This window comes from Lepisma saccharinum, chromosome 23 (assembly GCF_977018435.1).
Source record: "Lepisma saccharinum chromosome 23, izLepSacc3.1, whole genome shotgun sequence".
NCBI classification, from domain to species: Eukaryota; Metazoa; Arthropoda; class Insecta; order Zygentoma; family Lepismatidae; genus Lepisma; species Lepisma saccharinum.
Genome location: NC_139251.1, coordinates 23,529,421 through 23,556,252, shown reverse-complemented (window position 1 = coordinate 23,556,252; position 26,832 = coordinate 23,529,421). Strand labels below are relative to the sequence as shown.

The 26,832-nt window shown below is 39.8% G+C and overlaps 1 protein-coding gene across 1 annotated transcript in view; it reads right to left on the bottom strand.

The window, feature by feature from the left end:
- The window catches only part of Tbh (Tyramine beta hydroxylase), an 89,155-nt gene that overhangs the window by 35,974 nt on the left and 26,349 nt on the right, over positions 1 to 26,832 (bottom strand). Inside the window, exons 5-6 of the mRNA XM_083110016.1 lie at positions 20,781 to 20,865; positions 12,446 to 12,612 (exon numbers count right to left, since the gene is read on the bottom strand). Coding sequence (XP_082966142.1) covers positions 12,446 to 12,612; positions 20,781 to 20,865 — 252 coding nt within the window. The remainder of the gene's footprint in view (positions 1 to 12,445; positions 12,613 to 20,780; positions 20,866 to 26,832) is intronic.

Below are 26,832 nucleotides of genomic sequence, written 5' to 3'. Positions count from 1 at the left end.
ATTAGCAAGCACAGGGCAAGATGTAGCGAAACAGGTTCGAGAATTAATCGTTCGTTACCTTCTAAGCCTTGTGCTCGATGCGGAAAGATGATCAGCATTACAAATTTAAGTAAACACCTCAAAATTTGCAAATCATCGACCGGACAAGCATCGAAAAGAAAAATCGATAATTCAGAAACGGAAGCTTCCACTTCCAAGCTAAGTAAATTATCCAATGAACCCAAACCAATTAGATCTGCATTCAACGACCAACTCCAGGATTTCTCATTTAAGTCAGAACCAGGCCGTGACATTCTAAGTTTCTTGGACGAAACAAAAACATCTGTACTAAATATTTTGAAAGATAAACTTGAAAACAACTCTATAAAAGTATATGTTGTTCTGTTTTCTGAATACGAGAAAGTTGATGGCACAACGAGTATTTTTTATCATCGTACAAAAAACCAGACTCTTTATTTTGCTGACGTCGAAAATTTAGACAACTTGTATTATAAAGTTTCCAACAAGCTGGTTAAGAAACATGACGATTTCGAGGCTAAAGGGTCGGGATGGTCTCTATGTGGAAGTCCTCACACGTTAACTGTTTACGTGAACCGATTCTCGCCTCTTCGTGCATCCAGCTACGTTCCTCTTCCACCGAACATTCAACACAAGAGGGCTGTGTTAAATATACAGAACAGCGATAACAAGTGTTTTCTCTGGTGTATATTGGCTGCACTGCATCCTGTTCATTGGTCAAATAATCCAGAACGGATTTATCATTACAAGCAATACGAGTCCGAGTTTGAAAGTGTAATGTCTGGCATCGAATACCCGGTGACATTGTCGGATATAACAAAGTTCGAAAATCGTGCAGGAAAACGCATCGCTATTAATGTATATTCCTTCACGTCAGATAAATATCTCGTGCATCCCGTCAGGATAAGCGATATCGACGATGACGATGCTTGTGTAATAAATCTCCTTCTCATTTCCAACGAGGATGTCTATCATTACACGCTAATTCGTTCAATGTCTCGATTACTAGGAAGCCAAACAACCAAGCATGAACATTGCATCGAAGTTTGTCCGAGATGTCTAACCATGTTCGACGATCGAAAACAACTCGATTATCAAAATTACACCGGACGTCAAATTGCTATCGATAAACTTGTCGAACATAAAATTTATTGCGGTGACAACAAACCGGCTAGAATGTTGATGCCCGAAACGAACGAAGTCGAAGAATTCAAAATGCACAAGGCATTGTTGGAACATCCCGCAATCATCGTCGCAGATTTCGTGTCTTTCCTGAAACCACTCTCCTACTGCGAACCGGATCCTGAAATTTCCTCCACAACGCCGTACCAGCTTCATCAACCTAATAGTTTCGGCTATGTTGTTGTGCGACGTGATAAAATAAATGAAGCATATATATACCGCGGGCCAAATGTAATCGAACACTTCCTGGAAAAATGGTGGAGGAGGTTGAGGTAATTGGTAGCGTACTGCTTACATCAAAACCGATGGCACCTTTAACTGAAAATGAACTTCAAAATTACAATTCCACTGAGGTGTGTCCGGTATGTGATCAAAGTTTCACTGATGAGAACAAAAAAATATTCCACCACGATCATTTCAGCGGAAACTACATAGGTGGAATTTGCAACACGTGCAATCTTAAAATCCAGAAACCTAAATTCATCCCCATATTCTTTCACAACGGAAGCGGATATGATTTTCACCACCTGGTGAGACATCTTGGCTACGATCCGAAACGTATAGGTGTCTTGGCCGAGAATGAAGAACGCTACATTAGTCTCAGCAAGCAAGTGTCGATTCCGGGAACGAAAAATACAATCGAGATGCGCTTCCTGGATTCGTATAGATTTCTCTCTGCAAGTCTGGATGCTTTAGCGAACAAACTCACCGACGATCAATTTAAAATAACTAGAGCTAGTTTTCCCAACGTAGACATAGAACTCGTTAGACGTAAAGGGGTTTATCCTTACGAATATGTTAGTGATGGTTCTAAATTTAACGACGACGCTCTTCCACTTCCAAGAGAATTTTACAGCAGACTCAGAGAGAAAGGAATCACGGACGAAGAATACCAACACGCGCAACTCATGTGGGAGAAATTAGAATGTAGGACACTCGGAGACTACCACAACGCATACTTAAAATTAGACGTGACGATACTCGCGGATGTTTTTCAAGCGTTCAGGAAAACGGCAACGAATATTTATAAATTAGATCCAGCGTATTTCTACAGTCTACCGGGATTAGCGTGGTCGGCAATGTTATTCCAGACAAAGGTCAAGCTGGAACTGATATCGGACGTTGGCATGTTGCTATTTATCGAAAGAGGGATACGAGGTGGAATGGTGCAATGCGTACAGAGACATGCAAAAGCTAATAACGTACACATGAAAGAAGATTACGATTCAAATCGAGCATCGAATTACATCTTCTACGCCGACGTTAATAATCTCTACGGACATGCCATGGTTCAGAAACTTTCTTACGGGGGATTCGAATGGTTAGATCCCACTTCGATAGACATTATTCATTTCGACGATAGCGAGTGTGGTTTCTTCGCAGAGGTAGATCTCCAATTCTCCGACCACCTGCACGACACGTTTTCGGATTTGCCTCCGACTCCCGAAATCAAATGTCCACCCGACTCGGTTCAAGACAAGCTTTTGTTAACATTGGACCCTAAACAGAGATACGTCGTCCACTACAAGAATCTCCGGTTTTTGATTGGGAAGGGTGTTCAGATAGTAAATGTTAGAAGAATACTAAAGTTTAAACATTCCACGTGGTTAAGACCTTACATAGAAACTAACACACAACATAGAACAGCTGCCACTTCCGATTTAGACAAGGACTTTTTTAAATTAATGAACAATGCGGTGTACGGAAAGACCATGGAGAATGTTAGAAAGCACGTAGACGTGAAATTAATTTCCGATAAGAATAAATGTCGGAAGTGGATAGCCGATCCTAGATTCAAGTCGAGAAAAATTTACAACGAGAATTTGGCACTTTTCAATCTACATATAAAATTGATGAAATTCAGAAAACCAATTTACGTTGGCGCAACGGTTCTCGACTTGTCGAAACTTTACATGTTCGAATTTCATTATGACGTGATGAAACCCTTCTACAATGATAAAATATCACTTTTGTACACGGACACCGACAGCTTTATTTACAGCATACAAACACCTAACCTCTATGAAGACATAAAAAATCCTTCCATGCTTGAGTATTTCGATACTTCTGCGTATCCTCAACCCAACAGATTTGGAATTCCATCTCGTAACAAAAAAGTCCTAGGTAAACTGAAAGATGAATGTAACGGTGATATTATTGTCGAGTTCGCGGGTTTGCGTTCGAAGATGTATGCCATGAGAACAGAGAGTAGCGTCACGAAGAAAGCAAAAGGTGTGGGCAAGAATACGGTGGAGAACAAACTCACCTTCCACGATTACATCGATTGCCTTTACTCACAATCGACGATACTAAGTATAGAACAAAGAATCCAAAGTGTAGACCATGTGATTACAACAAACAAAATTAGGAAAGTAGCATTAGATCCGCATGACGATAAAAGATGTATTTTGTCTTGTGGAATCCACACGTTGCCTTGGGGACACTATCGTTTAGAAATTAGTAAAAATTGTAGGCAATGCAATTGAAAAAAATAAACTTTAACTATCTCACATACACGATAAATAACTATCAAGGACAATGAATCTCTTTGGTTTCCGAAAGCAAACCATGGAGACTGTACACCGCACGACGACAGATCATGAATTTCTACCTTCCATGTTATCTAAACTCAACGGTCTGTTGATCATTCACCTCAACAGCATTTGGACGAAATTGGATGATGAAATCGGCAAGATTTTTTACGTCTTCAATAACAATTTACATTTCTACGAAATTCCGATCGACGGGAAACTTCGGATCACCGTGAATCCGGAGAACGAAGGGCGAAATATTAAAATTTCTACCGGCAAGAACATTTTTCGAATGAAGCACGACAAGGTGCTTTCTAACATGGCGTACGATGTGTCTGCAGGAGATTGTTTATACGTGGAACTCCTAGGAGATTACGACAAACTCGTTCCTCTCTTCGTAGAATTACGAATCGTCTATCCTATTATAAATAACCGTTAACAAAATGCCTAACGACATTTTCGGCCACACCAAGCGTGTAGATCACGCAGAAGAGATTCTCATGCTGGACGTTCGAGTTAAAAAGTTGAGGAGCGATTTAATCGATTTACAGGAGACTCACGTTCGTGCTTCTCTTCAAACGTAATCTCTAAAAAAATGTTTAGGCAAGCCATCGTCCAAGAATTGCATAAACCTGCACGCCGCAACTACGAACGTTTGGCGGTGGTAACCAAGGGCATCGACGACCTCTGGCAAAGTGACCTCGTGGAGATGAGTAGCGGCAATTTGAAAAACGTACATAAATTGAACAAGGGCAAAAAGTACCTCCTCACCGTCATAGACACATTTTCGTAATTCGCGTGGGCTCTACCTTTGAAAGCCAAAACGGGAACATGCGTCACGGAAGCATTCAAATTAATTTTTCGCGAAAGCGGCGGCAGACGACCTCGGTTTTTGCAAACGGACAACGGTAAAGAATTTTACAACGCCGTATTCCAAAAATTTATTCAAAAACATGACATTCGACATTATTCGACTTTCAGTCACATCAAAGCCAGCATCGTGGAAAGATTTAATCGAACCTTGAAAACACATATGTGGAAACGATTCACGCTTCGGGGAAATTACAAATGGGTCGACATCCTGCCGGAACTCGTCAACACCTATAATGATACGGTACACAGAACGATAGGCATGAAGCCAGCTGACGTTACGAAATCTGACGAGCAGCGTTTAATTTCGACAGTTTACTGTCCAAAGTACACTCCCACGACTACCAAGAAATCAAAATTCAAAATTGGAGACCAGGTGAGAATCAGCAAATTCAAACGCACCTTCGAGAAGGGATTTACAAAAAATTGGAGCACGGAACTTTTTACGGTGGTTCGAGTTCTACCCGGAAACCGACACACGTATATAATAAAAGATAGTAGCAGCGAGATTTTGAAAGGATGATTTTACGAAGAGGAACTCTCTAAAACGAAACACCCAGACACGTACCTCATCGAGAAAGTATTGCGTAGGAAAGGTGACAAACTGTTTGTCAAATGGCTGGGACTTCCGGAAAAGAGTTGGATCGACGCGAACGAAGTGATCTTGTGAGTACGTGGAACGTGGTGAAGCGTCTACCTGATTTGGAAAGTCAAACGAAAAAAAAGAACGGCGAGATGCTTCCCGACAGCATCCGCTGTCTAATCGTAGGTCCTTCAGGGTGTGGGAAAACGACACTGCTCGTGGACAATTTTCTCCTCGCACCCAATTGGTTAGATTGGAAGAACAGGCACCTGTACGTGTTCTCGAAAAGTTTGGAGCAATCCAAATACCAGCAACTGATGAAACTGTACGATGGTCTGGACATTGCAACGTTCGCTTCGGAAATAAAGCCACTCGACGATTGTCGTGAAAATTCAGTCGTTGTGTTCGACGATGTCATCCTGGAAAATCAAAATGAAATTCGCAACTTTTTCACGCAAGGTCGTCACAAAGGAATGGCTTGCTTTTACCTAGCTCAAACGATTTCCAAAATTCCAAAACAGTTACTACGCGACAACGCTAATTTCATATGTTTGTTTCGTCAAGATCACACCAACCTCAAGCACGCGTACGATGACTACGTAGGCGGAGACATGAACTACAATCAATTTTCTGAACGCTGCTCTTCTTGCTGGAACAGTGACGATTTCGGATTCGCTACGATCGACATGACGAGGAAACCCAACGACGGAAAATACAGAAACAAAATCAACAACTTTCTAAACGTTGCAACGTTGTGAGAAACGACGTGTATAAAATAACGTTATGACGAAACGAAAAATCGAAGACGAAAATCTTAAGCTTCGCGATTACCTCGCGAAACGCTTCAAAGGTTGGAAATCCGAGAATCGCGGATTCTACGAAGAGAAGAAACGTCAGGATCAACCTGTGATCGACGCCATCAGCGATCTAGGTAAAGAAATTAAAGGTGTCACGGAACAAAATAAAAATTTGATCAACGAACTCGTACCACTCGCAGCTAAAAGTTACACTGTACCCATGCCCATTTCAAGCATTCCTTCGACGCCGTTCGAACTGAAGGAAGTACCACGACGTCAAGCCATAAGCAGTGCGTCTTCGGATAAAATCGAGTTGGGACCTTTGGCACGAGACTATCTAAGCACGGGGAAGTTCGACAAGGATGAAGTGTTCGGATTGTATCCGAGCATGGAAACCAACGAGAGTGGTGTCGTGTGGAAGATTGGGAAATCGAAGGTGACCTTCGAAGGCAACGACATTAAAGTTAATTTAGGCGATAAGAATAGTTGGACCAGGTATCCGGGTACGGTGGGACTGTGGGAACTCGTTGCCAAAAAGCAGCCGAAAGATTACACCGACGAAGATTACCAGAGTTACAGGGAAATTCTAATCATGACGGATGCCATGTACCAAAACAACGACGCCTCGCAGAATAGGGTGAAATCGAGTAGCGGCGAGAAGTACAGGAATCTCATCAAACCGATATGGAACGAGGTGAAGAGTGGAAGCGGCGTCAAACGCTACAACACGTTACCCAAAGAATTCGTTTGGGTGGACGACGTGAGGAAGCTCGTGGACCGATTGTTGGTGATAGCCGGCGAAGAGAATGCAGGCAATCGTAATTTCCACAACGAGAAGGTTGGCATCGTGGACATGATCAGCACGAAACTTTCCAACTTCATCGTGAACGACGACAAAGGCATAGGTTACCTGATCAAAATTATCAACACGCTGCCTCCGAGATTCTGGAACGTGGCCGAAGGAAAGGGACTCGTGAACGACATCATCAACAAGTTACCTTTCGAGATGCATTTACCTGGCTACCAGTACTGCGGACCGAGTACCAAACTCGAGAAAAGATTGGAGAGAGGAGACAAGGGTGTGAATCCGTTGGACACCGCATGCAAAGATCACGACATCGCCTACAACACCACTCGCACGGATCTGGATGCACGTCACGAAGCAGATAAGAAATTGGAACATGCAGCTTTCGAAAGATTCGTCAGCAGAGACGCATCGCTGGGTGAACGGGTCGACGCACTGGGCACCACCATCGCCATGAACACGAAACAAAAACTTGGGTGGGGTATATAAATAACATAGAGTAAAAAATAAATAAATAATAACAACATGTCTCGTATAACTGATTTGCCGCCCGAGCTACTATGTAAAATATTGAAACACGCAGTAAACGGAGATTGTGAGGATGTACATAAACTTGTAATCATAGCAAGAACGACGCCGGAAAATCGCATCCCTTGTGAAATGGTTCTCAAGGACCATCTTCGGGAGATCAGAGGCCTGAGGTGCGGCGATCTCGACACTCTTCTTTCGGCTGCAGGGAAAAAAATAAACGAAAGGATGGACACGGATGATTGGTGCAAGTCTGAACAGAAGATGGCAGATATTATAACGCACATCATCTCGTTTTCCGAAGCAAAAGCTTTCTTCCTCTTACACACACTGTAAAAAAATAATAATATACGTGTCAAAAAAAATGTACGTGTCAAAAAAAATGTACATGTCAAAAAAAGTTGCCATGAACATCGTCAGAAAAATGTTGTCTTATCGTAAAAAAAATTTATCGTAAAAAAAAAAGTTGACGTGGCATCGAAAGAAAAAAAAATTGTCTCGTCAAAAAAAAGTTGACGTGGACATCGTCAGAAAAAAAGTTGCCTTATCGTAAAAAAATTTTATCGTCAAAAAAATTTGTCGTCAAAAAAAAGTTGACGTGGACATCGTCAGAAAAAAAGTTGCCTTATCGTAAAAAAAAATTATCGTAAAAAAAATTGTCTCGTCAAAAAAAAAGTTGACGGAAAAATTATCATCGTGAGAAAAAGTTGCCTTGCCTTATCGTAAAAAAAATTTATCGTCAAAAAAAAATTTGTTGTCAAAAAAACGTTGACGTGGAAAAATTATCATCGTCAGAAAAAAAAGTTGCCTTAACGTACGTGTCAAAAAAATATACGAGACAAAAAAATGTACGTGTCAAAAAAAAAGTTGACGTGGAAAAATTATCATCGTCAGAAAAAAAAAGTTGCCTTAACGTACGTGTCAAAAAATATACGAGACAAAAAATGTACGTGTCAAAAAAATATACATGTCAAAAAAATATACGTGTCAAAAAATGTACAAGACAAAAAAATGTATGTGTCAAAAAAAATGTACAAGTCAAAACAAAAAAAACTTGATATATAAATAACACACATCGTGAAAAAAATCTACGAGATCAAAAAAAAATTCTTCGGTATATATAAATAACACATTGTGAAAAATTAAAATTCTGTAACACCCTGAAATTTCTCTTCGATATGACGACTGAAAAAATGAGTGATCTTCAAGCATTAAAACAAATGCTAAATTTGTCAGTCGAGTATGTAAAAATTCAAGAATTGGAAGTCGGCAAACCTTACACGATAACTTCCGGTTCAATCGTTTCTACCCAGTATGGTCCCAAGGTACGTCTGTTGCTCAACGCACAATACAGTCTATTTTTACCTGATCGATACGCTAACATGTTATCGGACGAGAAGCTATCTATTTTAATCGAGAACAAAACTCGAATCGTGTACAAGGGGACAAAGGAACTTCTTGGTAAGAAAACAAAGCACGTAATAGAATTTGTTTAATCACAGACACCCCAACCCTCGGAAAATATATATATAAATAACATACCATGAAAAAAAATTACACGAGAGGGAAACAAAAAATATCTCAGAACATTTATATATATAAATAACATACCGTGAAAATAACATATAGAGCATCAACATGAAGCCCAAGGGTGTCGTGAACCAGATACCATATTCGAATCTGAAAACGCTGGGTGCCCTCGATGGGTTACTCACCAAGAAACAACGCGAGAAGAAACGTTCTTGCTTGACGAAAGGACACGGAATGAAATTGCTTCTCAGCACACCTCAATTGAGACGCTTGCAGCGTTCGCGGAAACAGCAAAAGATCGGAGGTTTCATATTCAGCATCCCGGCCATCCTGGCAGCAATGGGGGCCGTTGGAAGTTTGGCCGGCGGAAGCGCCGCCATCGCGAAAACCGTCATCGACTCGAAGAAGAACAAGGCGGAATTGGAAGAACAGAAACGTCACAACCTGGCCATGGAGAAGAAAAAGGGGAAGGGCGTGATGAAAAAGTTTAAAAAAAAGAAACAGCAGCACTCACCAACCGAGACATTGAATCTCTGATCGAACCGTTACAAATCAAAAACTTCAGAGGAGTTTTCATGTCCGACTCGTTACCTTCAACCGTTAAAAGAAGAGAATGCGGCGTAGTCAACTTGGACAGTCAAGAAAATCCAGGCACGCATTGGATATGTTACCACAAAAATGATAAAGCATTCGTTTTCGATTCTTTCGGAGGTGTTCCACCTACAAATTTAGTTCATTATCTGAAAACGAACAATCCAATATACTACAACGACGAACGCATTCAAAATTTCGGAGACGTGAACTGCGGTCATCTCTGTCTCTCCGTGCTCGCGTTTCTCTCTAAAATAAATAAGCCATCGGTGGAAGATTTCCAAAAAGCATTGTGGAAACTTAAACACGATGGGCGTGTTCCATCTCACGAGCGAATCTTCGATCTTGAAACTCACGCTGCACGACGACATCGTCTATCCTAAATCCATAGCTCTGCGTGCATTCTACAGCATGTACCTCATACCTAACGTCACGCATCACAACAACAAAATTAGCGTCGGAAGCGAACATATCGTCGTCACGCCAGGCCAATACAATCTTTCCACTTTGCAAGCTCAATTACCCAAAGGCACGTACCTTTCTCAAAATTCGGTCACGCACAGAGTGGAAATCGTATCGGCGACGGAGACCGTGGACCTGGGCACCATAGGAGAACTTTTAGGTTTCGAGAACGACACAAAACTCGAAGCTGGCATCAAGCACGTAGCAACCAATATTCCTAAATTCTTAGCCATAGAGACTTTGAACGTTCACTGCAACGTAGCGGAAGGCATGATCACAAAATCCGACGGGGGGTTGCTGGGAAGTCACAAGCAGACGGGAATCATAGCCACGTTCAAACCCAGTTCCGAATTCATGGAACCGATCATCTACACACCCTCTTCGCCGATCTACTTTCCAGTATGTCGCAACCGCATAGACGACATAGAGTTGGTGGTGACGAACGAGAAAGGCGACGTGGTGGATTTCGCAGGTGCCACTACGACGGCCATCGTGGAGATCAACGTATAATAAATAACCGTACATCATGGAACAAATCGAAAGTTACGAATTGCAATCTTTTCCTCCGAACCGTCGCACGTTCGCAAATTTGAACGAAGCGAACCGGGAGATCGAATACGACGTGGACGTAGGAGATGGGTTCGTTCATCCTCACAGAGCGGATCTTTACCTTCAATTTGACGTGGTGAAGAAGGAAAGCGGAGACGCGTTCCCCGCAGCAGCAAATTTGATACTCGTGGACAACTTCGTGCCTCACCTGTTCTCGCAGGTGGAGGTGAGGAAACACAACACCGTCATCGACAGAATCGATTATCCAGGCATCACGTCGACGGCAGTGGGAACATTGAAATTATCCAAAACGGACGCAGCATACTATCAAGCGGGAGGATTCGAAGCGGGAACCAAAATATCGACGAGAAGGCACACGGTGCTCTTTCCCATGCGTCTGCTTCCGGGATTCTTCTCGGACTACAAGGAGATCATGTGGAAGGGAGGACTGAGGATCACATTTCGAAGAGCGGCCAACGACAACGACGCACTGATGCGATACACCAACTTGAACGCAGACGGCACGCCGATAGCCAACACTTTACCCGAAGCAGCCAAATGCGTCATCCGGAGAATGGAGTTGAGAATGCCGATCGTGGAATACGAAACGAACTACGCCCTCAAGTACAAAGCGGAGATCTTGAAGAGTCCGCAGGTGCCGATTCACTTTCACGGTTACCAGTGCGTGCAAAAGATAGCGTCGGGAAGTCACATGGAATTCGACGTGACGACGCAGTTCAACAACATACAGTTCGACATGCCAGATTTCGTCGTAGTGCTCTTTCAGACCGGACGCGATAACGATCAGGAAAAAGATTCCAGCAAGTTCGACGACTGCAAGATCAAGAACGTTTATCTGAAGAATGGACGCAACGAAGTGTTCCCGCGCGAGAATTACAACCTCGACATTACCAAAGACGATTACCTCAAACTTTACGAAGCTTACACCGCTTACAAGCGCGTGACCGAGGGAAGCGTGGACATGTACTACGCGCCCAGCGAATTCAAAGCACGGAGACCCATGTTCGTCATCAACACGACGAAGCGGAAGCAGGTGGTGGTCAACGATCGCACCAACATCAAGATCGTTTGCGAGTTCCACGACGCGCTGCCTGCCGATACTCTGTGCAGCGTCATCCTCATTGCAGAGAAGTCCTTCGCGTACGACGTGAAGAACGAGAGGGTGACGGAACAGTTTTAAAATATTCGTAACAAAAATTGCCACATACTAAAAAAAAAATCAACATCCAACACATTTTAGGTTATATAAAATTTGTGAAAACCTTAAAATACTGAAATATTAAAACAAACAGAGTCCCTTGTAGGTTAGTTCGGTGCGTAAAAGATCGTAAATAAAAAAGAATGATAGGTTAAGTTATATCACTGAAGATCGTAAAAAAAATCGTAAGAAAAAGGGATAGGTTAAGTTATATCACGTAAGATCGTGGCATTCGTACCAAGTACGAGGTGGGAAAAAAGGGAAATTTCACTAAAACATCGCTAAACGCTAAAACATCGACAAAAATTGTCAAAATATGTCAAAAACTGATATTCAATTGATAAAAAAAAGAGGGAAAAAAAGGGCTCGTACCAAGTACGACTTTGAACCGGCCAATATACACTACTTTAAAGCAAACTTAGAACATAATAAACAAACAAAAGAACAACAAAAAAATATCACTATAACAAGTTAATGCCTATTGTATTTTACTTTTAGTGGCCACTATCGTGTATATTTTCCACAGATTTTCAAGCGTTTAAAGGATCGGTAATGCATTTCTAGCACTAAAAACTACCGAAATGTTATAGGCAGAGAGGCCTGCTGTTTTACAACGATGTTGTTGATAGTGTTCGCTGAGCAACAACTCCCAAGCAGTGTGAATGTGGAAGTAGACTGAGAGGAGGAAGGGTTTAGGAAAATTGTACTAAAATTTTTCATCCTTGTATGGTATGTACAGCTGTAAAGGCTCATACTGGAAATAAATTCTATTCTACTCACCACCGCCGTGCACTCCGAAATGCAGTACCCACTGAGGGTGAAGCTGCTCTGCTTGGGAGGGATGGCCATCTTGTCCGTGTACTCCAGACCCAACTCAATGACGCCGCCGTCGAACTGTCGAAGGTTCTTGGTGACGTAGATGCGAACACCTGAGCTATCAACCCAATCTAAAAATAAATCCATGTTTAAATATTAAATATTTTAACTATTGGCGGATGACAATGCATCTACCTTGAGCAGGGGCGCCGACTTGCCAAAATTATTGGGGGGTGCCTCTGATCACTGAAATAAATTAATGAATGACTCACTCTCTCCCTTTTTAAAGTTTTGGCCTCAGTGTTCGGAATCTCATAAAAGCTCATGAATTCCTCAAAAATATCAAATTTTTTATTCACAGTTCGAAAGCAGAATAGTAATTGTCCACTGATGGATATGTCACAAATTTCGTCAACCATAATAGCAAAATATTCCCGACTTTTAATATCTGCTACCACGGAGCGCAAAACAGATCTACCTGACATATCAATGTTCTCGTTCTGAATGTCATGTGAGAGCCATTTGTAGCCCGAACGTCCCATCCACTACCCTAGTTCATGCACATCGTCATTTGAAACTCTTTTTAGTAAAAATTTTAACAATACTCATAATTACACACTTAGCATATAGTAATAAGTCATGTGTTTTGCTGTCTCTGGTCATAGCCCCCCAAAGTTGATGGTTTTGCGGTCTCAGCCCCCCCAAATTGATGGTCTAGAACATTTCAAATGTGTATTTAAAGTTAAGTTCATGTGGCACAATTCAGAGTAAACTTTAGAAGAGAAGCAAAATAATACATTAGATCCTCTTAAGCAAAATTATTTGGGGGGCTCTGCCCCCACTTCGTTAACACTGGGGGGCTCGAGCCCCCCCCCAAGCCCCATGGAGTCGGCGCCAATGACCTTGAGTCACTAACGTACGCAGGATGATTTTTTATTGTTGCCAGAGTTGGGTGGGGCAGGAATTGTAAAGGTAAATATTATATAGCTGCGTTTTCAAAGGGAGACCAGGATACACAATAAATATTTCGTAATTAGCTTTTATAAACTAAGTTTTAAATTATAAATATAATAGGGAATCATTTTATGGGATCCGCTTTACTCCTTTCATTGGATAAAAATTTGATTTTCTCACGATTTCGGAGAGTTTCTAGCCTCTTCAGCTCCCCCTTACGTACGCTAGTGCATTGAGATGTAGGACACGGATATACAGACCGCTCAAAACGTCCTCAGTAACTATATTATACTCACTTCTAGCCAATTTGTGATGTTTTCAATCAGATTGCAGTACAAATAAAACATTTGTCTAAATGCTTTCAATGTAAATATTACTTTCAACTCTGTTAATTCCGCTGTTTATTGAATTCCATTTTGTACATTAAAATTGAATACACTGTTAGGTTTTATTTTAGCTAATCATACAAATTTTCAAAATATAAATCTTTATGTAATCTAACATGACGGTGAGAGTTGATCTTATCTATCTTGTAATCCAATTTGGTTTCAAGTTGCCATTTTTAAGAAAGGGTATTGTTAGAAACAAAACGCCAATATAAGTAAATTAAGGTTTAATCACACACACACACAGACATCCATACATGACATTTCTCTTGCCGGTCACAGAATAATGTCCCGCCAAAAATAATACACAGAATATTCACATCCATCAAATACACAGATTACTCACATCTAGCAAATACACAGATTCTGCTTTTCAATTTTTAACATTCTTCCACCTAGAGTCACGCAAAGACAATTAGTGACTCTGCACAATCAATAGTGTTCATAACATGAGTTTTGTACTAAGAAACTCAGCTTCTGTGGAGGCTTCAATCTTCTTCCCAGTCGAGTGTTGGTGACTCTCGGAGCACTTTCGTTTTCAGGTACCGTCTTTTCCTCAGCCACAGTGTTCTTCATTTTGGGCACTTCGGGCAACTCACTTGACTGAATTTCCAAGGGAAAAACACGCTGTAGTGGTCTCATCATAATTCCTGTTGCAGTTCGCAGCCTTACGAGACGTACTTCACCATCACGTCCAAGTATCAGCTCCACAATGCGTGCTAAAGGCCAGTCCAGACATTTAGAATTGTCATTACCTACAAGAACCACTTCGCCAACCTTCACTTCTCTAAGAGGTCTTTTTGCATTCCAATGTTGCACTAACTGACCCAAGTATTCACTACGAAATTGCATCTTAGTGTCTCACAGAATCTTCGACAATATTTCCACAGTTTATGTTGATTTACTCTCTGTATATCATCAACGTCAGGTTGATACTTCTCTGGTCTGTTGTAGAAACATGGAGGGTGTCAAGGGCTCAAGGTCTGAATTATCTTCAGATATGTAGGTTAGTGGTCGGGCATTCATGACAGCTTCACAATCACGCACAGTAATAAATTCCTCATAGGTCAGTAAAGCTTTCCCTAAATTTTTTCTCAATAGTGGCTTCATGACTTTGATCAAACGTTCCCACCTTCCTGATTTCATTAACCGTTTGTGTGAACACCCTCTCGAAGAAAGATCAGCACAGTTCATAACACCTGGTACATAATTCCAAGATTCTGTCTTACTCATCATTCTTATTTCACGCACACGATTTCCTACAAAGGTGTTCCACGGATCATTGCGTCTAATCCATGCAAGAACTGTAGTCGAATCTGTCCAAAAATAAATTGGTATGTCCCCAATGTCCAATGATTCGGTTACTGAAGCTGCTAATCTCACTCCAATAATAGCTGCCATTAATTCCAAGCAGGGTATGGTTAACTTTTTTTTTTATCGAAATTACCCTTGATTTAGCTTGTACTAATAGCACCTTGACTTGTCCCTTAGCAATGGTTCTCAAGAATACTACAGCTGCATATGCCTTTTCACTAGCATCACAGAACACATGCAAACTCCAATCTTCCGAGCCTTCAGTAATCCACCTAGGAAATACAAGCCCTTTCAAAGAATGTAATTCTTCAACCCACTGTCTGAATTTTCTCCCCATTTCTTCGGGCACTTCTTCATCTCAACTCAATTTTAATAACCATGTTTCTTGAAGAAAGATCTTCGGATACAATGTCACTGGAGAGGAGACAACTGGAAACTTCATTCCTTGGAAACATTCTGGTTTCAATTCCAAATTATCTGTTCTTGTTTCCCATACCAAGCCTAATAAGATATTCTGTTATCTTCCTACAAGTTTCCTAGTGAAGTATACTCGCACCCTCGCAGTTCAAATTTCGCTTCTGCCATCAAATGATTAGCTCCTTCAACAAACTGTGACGAGAAACCTTTATGTCACCTTTCTCATCCATCCAAAGAAATCTGGAAAAAAATCACGGTCCCTTTTATATAAACTAATCTGAGACGACTCCCAATTTGCGTAATCGAAAACGTGTCAGAATTGAAGGAATTATTTCAATGAAATTAATGCCTTTCTCTAAGCACTGATTCAACGAGTGGTATCCTTTTTCTCTTGCAGAAGCATCAAACACAGGGCGTATCATAGTGGTTTCACTGTTCAATTTTACAACATGTCTATGAGGTAAATGGTGTCCCTTGACGTCTTTCTCTTCAGATAAAACCTCCTCGACGATGCATTCTTCTAGCCACTCTTTGCAAACATGACAATATTCTTCATAACAGTCATCTTTTTCAGTTTTCAACAAGTGTATCCAGTCTTCTTTTACACATTTCTAAATTACTAGGAAGATGTGGGTGTCCCTCCACCCTTGGCATTTTCACCTCATACCTTCCTTCTTCGTCAATGGACAGAGTTCGTTCAAAATAATCCATCACTGCCTCTTGAGCTTCAATTTTGGACTTCTTTTCTCCAGGATCAGTAATACCAAGAACATCTAATTTCCACAAGTCTGCAACCGAAACATCCTTACAGAACATTGAAGCTGCAATCATGGATTAAACTCTGACTTTCATGTGCAGTAAGTAACCTTGCCCATTAGCATCCAACCAAGCAGTGTTTCCATTGCTATCAATCCACATTTTAGAGCAAACTTCTTGCCAGTGAAAATTTTACAAGCTATATCAGCGCCAATTAAAATTTCCACTGGACCATATTCTCTATCGGAAATTTCTACACCTATCTGGTTCAACTCTGCTAACCAAGGACCTTCAGTAACAGATGCCACATGGTCACAAATATTAGGCTGATCCATGGCTTCAAAATTTCAAGCATAATCACCTCTGATGCTACTCAGTCTGACACGATAACAATTATGTTCATATGGTGCAGAAAGAATGCCACCAAAAGTACATGTGTGACATTTTCCCTTTTTACAATCTCATAATTCATTTCCTTTGCTGTAGATGTACAAATGTAGGATCGTTGCGAACCAGTATCAATGATTGCTCTTGCATACTTTTCAGCACTTTGTCCTCTTATCTTTACAACTAATGTTTGCAAAGATGTTTCAACATGTTCATTATTTGTCAAGGGATTTTCAACATCACTCTGTAACTTAGTCTGCTTCCCTGGAAAGTCTGTTCCCTGCTTAGCCCTTTGACCAGAGCACATCAGTTCAACATGCTGGCCTTTGTAAGTGCTGAATTTTAATTTTACCCTACAGTTTCGACTAAGGTGGCCTTTATTCAAACATCTGTAACATGAACCTTATTCCCTAAGCACCTTAGCTTTTTCCGCAAAGGACCAATTGCATGCCTTCACACACTCCTCACTAACACGTGAATCACCACAAAACAGGCACTTTGATGAATCCCCCTTACAATAGATTCAGTACGACTACTACGTTCCTTCTTTCTCTTTAGATCAAAGCTACTTGCTACAGCAAGTGCTATTTTTTTCTTCATTTTCCACTTCTTTCTTCAGGAAAGACATTATGTTTTCCAGTCGACTCTCCAAGTTAGAATCTGTGGAATTTGCAGCACTTCTCTGCCACACTCGCAAAAATTATTCAGGTAAACATGACTCAACAAGAGGGTATAACATTGCAGCACACTTGTCTAACGTTACTCCTAACGTGCTCAATGCTCGTAACTGTGACTCAATTTTGCCATAAAGGACAGCCAGTTCCAACTTACTGTCACCACTTAAGTTGTGTAACACCAACTTCAAAAGTGCACGAACGTAAACTTGCACTAACACATCATCACGGCCGAAATGTGACTTAACTCCTTCAATGACCTTGGGCTACTTTTCGTCACTGAGTGGAAAACTCTCTACAAACTGACGCGCTTTTGAACCCGGTACGGTAGCCTGTACAAGGCATTGAAATTTATCACAATTATCAATGTCCTCGTCTTTGTCAATTCGCTTGAATTGGCTCCAGAAGAGTAACCAGTTCTTCACGTTACCATCAAATTTTTTAAGTTCTAATACCGGTAATTTGATCTTTCGTTTGGAGTTTAGCTACCGATGCGACACTAACTGCGTCAATACCATTGTTCAACACCTGCTTACTTAACTGTCCCACCGTAGTCTTGATTCCATAAAAGCTACATGCATACTAATCTGAATTTTCTGCTTCGACGATCAAATCCTCTTATTTGATATCGTCGTCCATCAATAAATCACTGTACTGTGTGTCGAGATCTTGTAATTTGCCGAATTTCTCTTCCAACAAACGGAAATTACTCTGTACTTCCACTAAATCCGGGCAATCACCATTGCACGCCGCTTCAATGTTCTTCGCTACGCGCGTAAACGACGATATCGCTACTGTTCTTAATTTACTTATATTTTCCATGGCGTCCCAATCTTTGCGTTACACAAAGTCTCCCAGTCCTGTCGACGGTCGCCAAATGTTAGAAACAAAATGCCAATATAAGTAAATTAAGGTTTAATCACACACACACAGACATCCAGTACATGAAATTTATCTTGCCGGTCACAGAATAATGTCCCGCCAAAAATAATACACAGAATATTCACATCCAGCAAATACACAGATTACTCACATCTAGCAAATACACAGATTACTGTTTTTCTATTTCTAACAGGTATCCTTATATTTGAAGCTTAAATTCAATGCACTTGTATCAGGTATTTATTTACAAGACAACAAATGCTGGCACGCAACACACACTCTAGTAATATAATAAATATTATTAAATTTGGAGAAGGTATTTCCACGTTATAAATTATGCGAATAAATTATCAAAGCCTTTCAAACAGGGTCTCAACCCTTAGCTTTCGTTTATTTATTATATAATTATAATAATCTAAGTGTAACTATATAATTTACTAAACCGATGTGAGGGGTTTGTATCATCTCTGCCATGTGCAAGAAGCGCAGCAGGTTGCTGACGCTCATCAAATTATTAATATAGCTAGTGTATTGCTGTCATTTTGAATTTTACAATTTTTTGGATCTTGATTGATTTGTTTCTTTCTGCCAGTTTTGGCTAATTGTGAAAATGAATATGAGTGGTGATAAGATGAAGTTGATGAAAGGACAATCACGAACACACATGGGCAGGCCATAACACAAACCCCGCAAAGGATTATCATCAGTCTTGAAGAATGTAGTCCCGAGTGTACTATGTGGAAGAGAGGTTGATATTTGGGTGCCTAAGGGAAAGTCAGCCCTTACACCCCAGTTCTGCGATCTTTTTCAGCACAATATGTTCCTGTCGCAATATCATTGCACTAATGTCTTCACTCAATTCCATTGGATTGATGAATCATCATCACTGATAAAGAAAGACTGTGCTGTTTATAATATAAATGGTAATTAAAATGGTTTAGAACAGCTGTGCTCAAGCTCTCATTTACCAATGACCCCCTTTTATATTTTGATCTTGCAGACCTCACACACTCCTCAGGACTGAACTCACTATTTTAAGTTCTGAAGTGCATAAAATATGTACTTAAAGTTGTCCATCAATATGGCTCGGATGTTGAAGACCTATAAATTGCCAAAAAAAAGGACCTATGAAAAGACCTAAAAATACCAAAAACAAAAGACCAAAAACGGAAAAAAGGACGTATAAATTTGATCCAAATTAATAACTTCAGTTTTATAATGAATAAAATAATTCAAAATTCTGGTGGTATGGAACATACAGTGCGAAAAAAAGCTATATGAATGAAATGCATCTTCTTCCAGACATTACATATTTTTTTAGATTAACATAATTTGAAAAATCATATTTGAAGAATCATATTTGGCCTAACCACACTAGGGTTACAGACAAAGGACTTCGGATCCTATTTCAGTCGTCCAAAAATGTTTTTTTTTCTCGTTTCAGGGATGATTCTTTCTTTTTTATTTCTTGACTACAGAAAGGACGTTGAAGAGGTGATGAACTGATGATGATTCGAATTGAGAATGGGCAGTAAAAACGTAGTCGAAAGAAGGTGAAGTTGCAAAAAAAAAGCCATTAAGACCTAAAAAAAGGCTAAAAAAGGACCAAGAAGCCAAAAAACGCCGAAAAAGGCAAAAAAGGACAAATAAAACCCACCTTTTTGTGGCCTACAATTACCCAAAATGAACATATATTATGTTGGGCCTCGTCTTCGGACACTAGGAAAGAAAAGGATTTTCGAGCCCTATTCATCAACGATGATGGGAAACCTGATGGTAAGAGACCTATAGGAAGGCCAAGACGAAGATGGAAGGACAACGTTCAGATGGACCTAAAGGAAATCGGTAGAGATGGAAAAGAGTATATAGATCTTGCTCAAGATAGGGACAGATGGAAGGCCTGTGTTGCTGCAGCCATGAACCTTCGGGTTTAAGAAGGCTAGAGAGTTAGTTAGTTAGTTAGTTATTCATCAACGATCTTTTATTACAACTACAAAATTTACTACAATACTCATACCTTATCTTAATAATAATAATAATAATAATAATAATAATAATAATAATAATGGAGCACAGTAAAGGATTGTTAAGAAAATTAAGGTTGGTACTGTAAATCCTGTTATATCGAGCAAAATAGTTTTTAACTTATATTCTGAGTTACGTCAATTATCTTTATACTTATTTTTAAGACAAAGAAAGCGGAAAACTATTTTTCTCACAAGTATGTAGTTTTATAATGTAATGGCACATTTAGAGACCTCCACGATTGTTCCGAAATGTATGGATCCAAAAATTCGGATGGGAGCTACGCTTTTTGGTCAATCTGAAAATGTCGGTTTTACTTAAATATACGCAAACTATTACTTAAAACTATATTAATTTTGTCCATGTTTACCTCTAACAATGCACAGAAGATATTCAATCGTTAATTGGTTTATTTAATAACTCTGCGTGTATTTGCCGCGAATAACTCGTAACATTTCTTCAAGCGCACCTCTTACCATCGTCCTGCCCATGCAAGTAGCGTACCTGATTTCTTCTGTGGATTGTTGTAGTGCACTTCCAACATGACGTACGGGTTGAAATTCTTTCCTCCAATAGGAAGACCGGCTTCCTGTAAGGAAACAAGTGTATTTGGACTTCTTTGTCTATAAAGTGAAAGCATGGGACCATATCTTTCGATATTTCCATGATCTAGGCATACAATAACTAAAAATGGAAAATGCAGACAAGGGATCAGAAGGGTAGATCAGGCAAGAAGTGTTCTTACCACGAGAAACAAGTATTAACATCCTGGAGCATGGATGTGGTAAAAGGGAAATGAAAAGCAGAGAGTAAGAATTCAAAGTACAAGCGTCATGTAACTTACAAATTAAAATACTAGTTTAAAAGCACAATTAATGTATAATTTTAGGCATATTTGGCAGAAAAGTGTCTTAAAATGTTCCGCGAATTTTGGGGAAAAGCACAGATTTTGTAAACATTGAGGTCGCTAGAAATAAGAAAGAAGATACTGCTCGCACTGCAGTTGAATTTTCCACATAAATTGAATACTACATTAACACTAATCTCTGAACAACTGACAAACGTAGAAACTACTTAATCTGTAAATGAAACGTGTAAATATACAGGGTTAGTCAAAAGTATCGGGACAGACCAGTAATAACGAGACGCGTCGACGGAGGAAAATCACATGTTGCAAGTGGGTATTGGTGCGGAAACTGCAATGAATGGGGGTGTGGCCATCATGGCAGCCATCTTGGATTCCGCCATATTGGATATCACGGAATATTTTCAAATGGAAAGGGGTATGTATGACACATCAATTTAGGCTAGAATCGTCCCACAAACGACAATCTGAACTCATTTTGGACCTATCGCCATTCGTGGAAGAGATAGGGTGTATTATGTTTGACTGCAAGAAATGAGATTTGTCTGAAAGAATTGTTTACTGTATTCCTGTGGGTAACTGTACACTGCAAATTACAGAGAGCATGAACAAGAAAACATGACATTGACTTACAGATTGCCTCAAAGCAAGTGCTCACACTGCTTCCCGTCGACTGTCTGACAATATGCAAACGGATCGTAAAAACTGCAAAGTGCACGTTGTAGCATATCCCGAGAAAGTCCTCTTGTTTCGTCCACAATGCGATTCCGTAGATCATTCAGGGTGTGTGGTTTGGTGCGATACACTTTGTTCTTCATGTGCCCCCATAGAAAGTAATCCAGGGGTGTTAGATCGGGAGATCTTGCAGGCCATTCGATCATACCTCGTCTTCCAATCCATTGTTGTGGAAAGGTTCCATGTAAGTATTGTCGAACATCCCGTCCATAGTGTGGCGACGCACCGTCCTGTTCGAACCAAACACGATTTAAATTCTGTGTGGAGACTTGGATGGCAGGGACAATCTGTTCATGACGCACTGTCAAATACTTTTCACCTGTCAGATTGCCGTCAATGAAGAAAGGGCCAAGAATGATGCCTCCCATCATTCCTACGCAAACATTCAATTTCTGTGGATACTGGGTATGATGTTCCATCATCCAATGTGGGTTTTCATCGCTCCAATATTGTCAGTTATGTCGGTTCACCTGCCCGTTTAACATAAATGTTGCTTTATCAGAGAATACAATGTCAATATTATCGATATTCTCATCATTACTTCTCAAAATTGAATACGGCGATCAGAGTCATCTTTCGTCAGTTCGTGCACTAAACTCACTTTGTAGGGTTTAAACTTACTGCGCACTAAAGTTCGTTGCACTGAACTCTGGGAAATGTCCAGCGTGTTGGCAACGCTGGTTGTCGATGTATGCAGATTTTCCACAAAAGATTGTAACACATCCAAAGAAACTGCTTTGTTACTACACGATTTCGGCCTTCCTTATCGCACACGGTCTTTAACACTTCCACTTGCTGCAAAACGTCGAAGGGTTATTTCGACGGTTGGCTTCAAAATTGAGTTACGTTCAGGGAATGTAGCATTAAATAACTGTCGCACCTCTGTATACGATCGCTTGCGATCTCCATAGCCACGCATCATTAATAACGTAATACGTTCTCGTTCACTGAGCTTCATTTTGACCACTGACGCGGACACAAACCTCCTTCCTTTTGCACAACACTCACCAAAATGAGCAACATGCAGAACGTTCGCAAGAACGATAACAAATGCTACTGACCTTCGAGGAAGTTGACTACAATCTACAAGGGATGTATACAGGTAGAGTCCATATCCAGACGAACACTGTTATTGCAGTCCGTGGAAGGGAAAGAAAAACAAATACCTACCTGATGCTCTTAATTCGTCGAATCGGATTGTTAAGCCTGCATCACACGGAACTGGAAGTCAGTAGGTATGCCCTAGTTGGCGCTAGACTGACTACCAATTTGCTAGCTTTCGTCTCACACGATACTTATCAGCGTACTTGTCGACAGACTTTTGTTCCCATACGAGAGAAGTTGAAATGGCGGCCGCGTGAGATGTAAACAATGTATCACTTCACATTTTTAAAAGCCGATAACTATTCAACAGAGAGGAATAACGTTTCGTATAAAACGTTATTAGGTACAAAACAATGGTGCTGCTTAAATACATACTTTACAACGTTTACTGTACACGTATGGAAGAATATTTTAGTTGTTTCAAATGTAAACACCGTGCACTCAGCATAGATGGTGTAACTCAACGCGCATTTCATGCTGTATACGTCATACATTGCTGGAGTAACACTCTGAAACCACATACAAAAGCGCTCCTTTGCACACTCATAGATTATCTTCACATGGCGAAACTTTGCTCCGATTGGCTGTTCTACACAATCCAGTCGAGGAAAGCAAGTAGCAATTAGAACATGTCCTATTCCTCCAAACCAGTCAAGCAGTCAGCCAGGCGGCCATGATTGCTACCTAGAAAGTTAGTTCAGCGCCAACTAGGGCATTCCTACTAGAAATCCAGTTCCGTGTGATAGGGGCTTTAGTTACAAAAGAGTATGATTGTATAGACTGGCATTCTTTAATTCTGTAATTTGCGATATTATGTTGTTTTCAACAAACTATCAAAACAAGCCGGGGAAAGAACTAGAGGCAGGAAGGAAGAAACGAAGAGAAGTAGAAGTCACGGCCTCGAAGTAAGGTACCATCCCAGCATTTACCTGGGGGAACTGAGGGTAACCGATATTCTTACCTATCACCCCTGGATTACTTTCTATGGGGGCACATGAAGAACAAAGTGTATCGCACCAAACCACACACCCTGAATGATCTACGGAATCGCATTGTGGACGAAAGAAGAGGACTTTCTCGGGATATGCTTGAGACTGTCCTATTCTCAAACTGTCATGTTCAAAGTTAATATTATTTATGTTATTGATGTTGTTTTTAACATATGCATGTTTATTTTATATATATTGTTATAATCATCTTATCACGCTGTATAATATACAAGAAATGGAATTGATGTAACCATAGCAACGAGAAATAATAAGTACTAAAATGGTGATGGAAGTAGTGAGATTTTCTGCGCCTGTATTGTATTTATTTTAATTATAACGGTTATCGTTAATTACGCAATTTTATTTGTATTGATAATCGTTCTGTAAGTTTAAGCGCAGCGACGGTTATCAAGAGTGGCGACCCAGAAGCCAGGATTGTTCAAAAAGTGTGCAATCTTCTGACAGTGGTAAGAATGTCTGTTGTAATGGAACAGAATTTTTGTCATATGTTGAAGTAAGACTTACGTCACAATCTTCAGTGTGTATAACGTAACTTCTTAAGTGAATCGTCATATGTGTGAAGATCACAATGGCTGATAAGTTAAAGCAAAGTAAATCTAAATCGTCGCGTAAAGAAACAAACATTCAGGCTAATATAATGACTACTTATTTTGATGCTGGTAATCCCGTAGTCGCTTCCAGTAATGCGAATACTACAGAACATGATGTTTGTTCTACAAAACCCGACAAATTATCTTGTTGTAATGATCCTGACAATGATTTGAGGTATGTTCAGTGTACACAGTGCTCGTCGTGGCATCACATATCTTGTCTCAAACTTACAGTCACTCACTGGACAATTTATTCGACTACACTAGAAAATTATTATTGTAAAGGTTGCAAACCAGATTATGATCCTTTTAGTTTGCCAGCTTATCTAGAAACTCTTAACCCGAATTTTGGTGATTTGTTAAGTACTGTTAAGAGTATTCAGTTGCTAATGGTCGCTTCTAATGAAGACCTCAAGACGAAATTAGAACAGTCTAATGCTGAAATAAAATCGCAGTTAGAACAGTCTATGAAATCGCAGTTAGAATAGTCTAATGCTGAAATGAAATTGCAGTTAGAACAGTCTATGAAATCGCAGTTAGAACAGTCTAATGCTGAAATGAAATCGCAGTTAGAACAGTCTATGAAGTCGCAGTTAGAACAGTCTAATGCTGAAATGAAATCGCAGTTTGAACAGTCTAATGCTGAAATGAAATCGCAGTTAGAACAGTCTAATACTGAAATGAAATTGCAGGTAGAACAGTCTAATGAAGAACTAAAAACACGAATGGATCTTGCTAACCAAGAAATGAAATTACAGTTACAGCAATCTAATCAAGAATTTGCAGAGTTTAATGAGAATATTAAGTCTCAGTTTGAACAATTGGAATTGGATATTTATAGTAACCTAACTTCAAAATTTGAATTGGTTCATGAAGAAATTAATACTGTTAATCAAAGATTAGACAATTTGACTTCCGATGTTAAAACACAACTTGATTCAATAGCTTCTGAATGTGTCAAGAAAAATGAACATTTGGGAAGTATTTTAAATAGCAATATTTCTCAAATCCGAACAGAACAAGACATTCAAGGACAACAAATTTTAATAAATAAAGATTTGATTAGTGAATACGATAAATCTATTACAGTATGTTCATCCAAAATAACTGATATTAATAATAGATTATCATCGTTGGAAGTTGCTGGTAAGGAAAATGTACATTTTGGAACGTATCTTATTGATTGTAATAACAGGTTTCAACATATAGAATCTCGTATTGATGTTTTGCAAAATAATTATGCAAATTCTCAACGCAACACAAAAGGAAATTTGAAACCTCCCCTTGCACAAAATAGTTCTCAAACTAAGACATCACGTGAAAGGGCTAGAAATGCAGTTGACTCTGGGGTGACTAATTCATCTACTTATTCATCTGATGAATCTTTAACAACCCATGTGAAAACAACGTTCGATGAACCGCATGTTCGAAATCGTGTTCGCTGGAAGCGAAACAAAAGATTTATTCCAACCTGCAATGAGGAACATTATCGAAATAATATGTCACCTAATACTGTACAGTTTAAGGATACAAGTAATTATGCGATTAACAATATGCAGACAACTTCTAGATTGAATTCTACCGTTACAAATATTGATAAACATTCCAATGTTCAACAATGTTGTTCTGCTGATGGTGAAAATAGTTACATAAATCAAATGTTTACATATTCGCAAGAACCTAAGCTCCCTGTCGTTCATCATAGTAATGTCCCTGGTGAAACGTGGGTTTCGTCATATTTCTTCCTTGCAGAATGAAGCTTGCAGACCATGGTTTCAAGGTGAAAGGCGTAATGCAAATGTAATGACTGGCACAAGTTGTCAAAATGCTGAAACTGGTGTTAATGAGTCAAATACAAATAACAATTACTGTGATAATCCACAAAGTCAGTTTGATCGTTGTATTTCTCCAACGTCTTTACCTGTAATTACTGTTGGGGATAGAGGAAACAGATATGTGAAGATAAATAAACTGTCTCATTTACCCAAATTTTCTGGGAAAATAGAAGACCAATCGGCTCGAGAATATCTAGAACATCTTAATTCTATGCTTGATCTTATGGGCATTCCAATTAACAAAAGGCTACAGAGTATTCAGCAGTGTTTCACCAACAGAGCTGCGTACTGGTACAGAACTCACAAACGTATGTTTTCTTCATATGATCATTTTCAAAGGGAATTCATGAAACAATTTGCAAGTCCGGAAATACTACAGTCTGAGTTATCAGTATTAAGGAACAGGAAGTATGATCC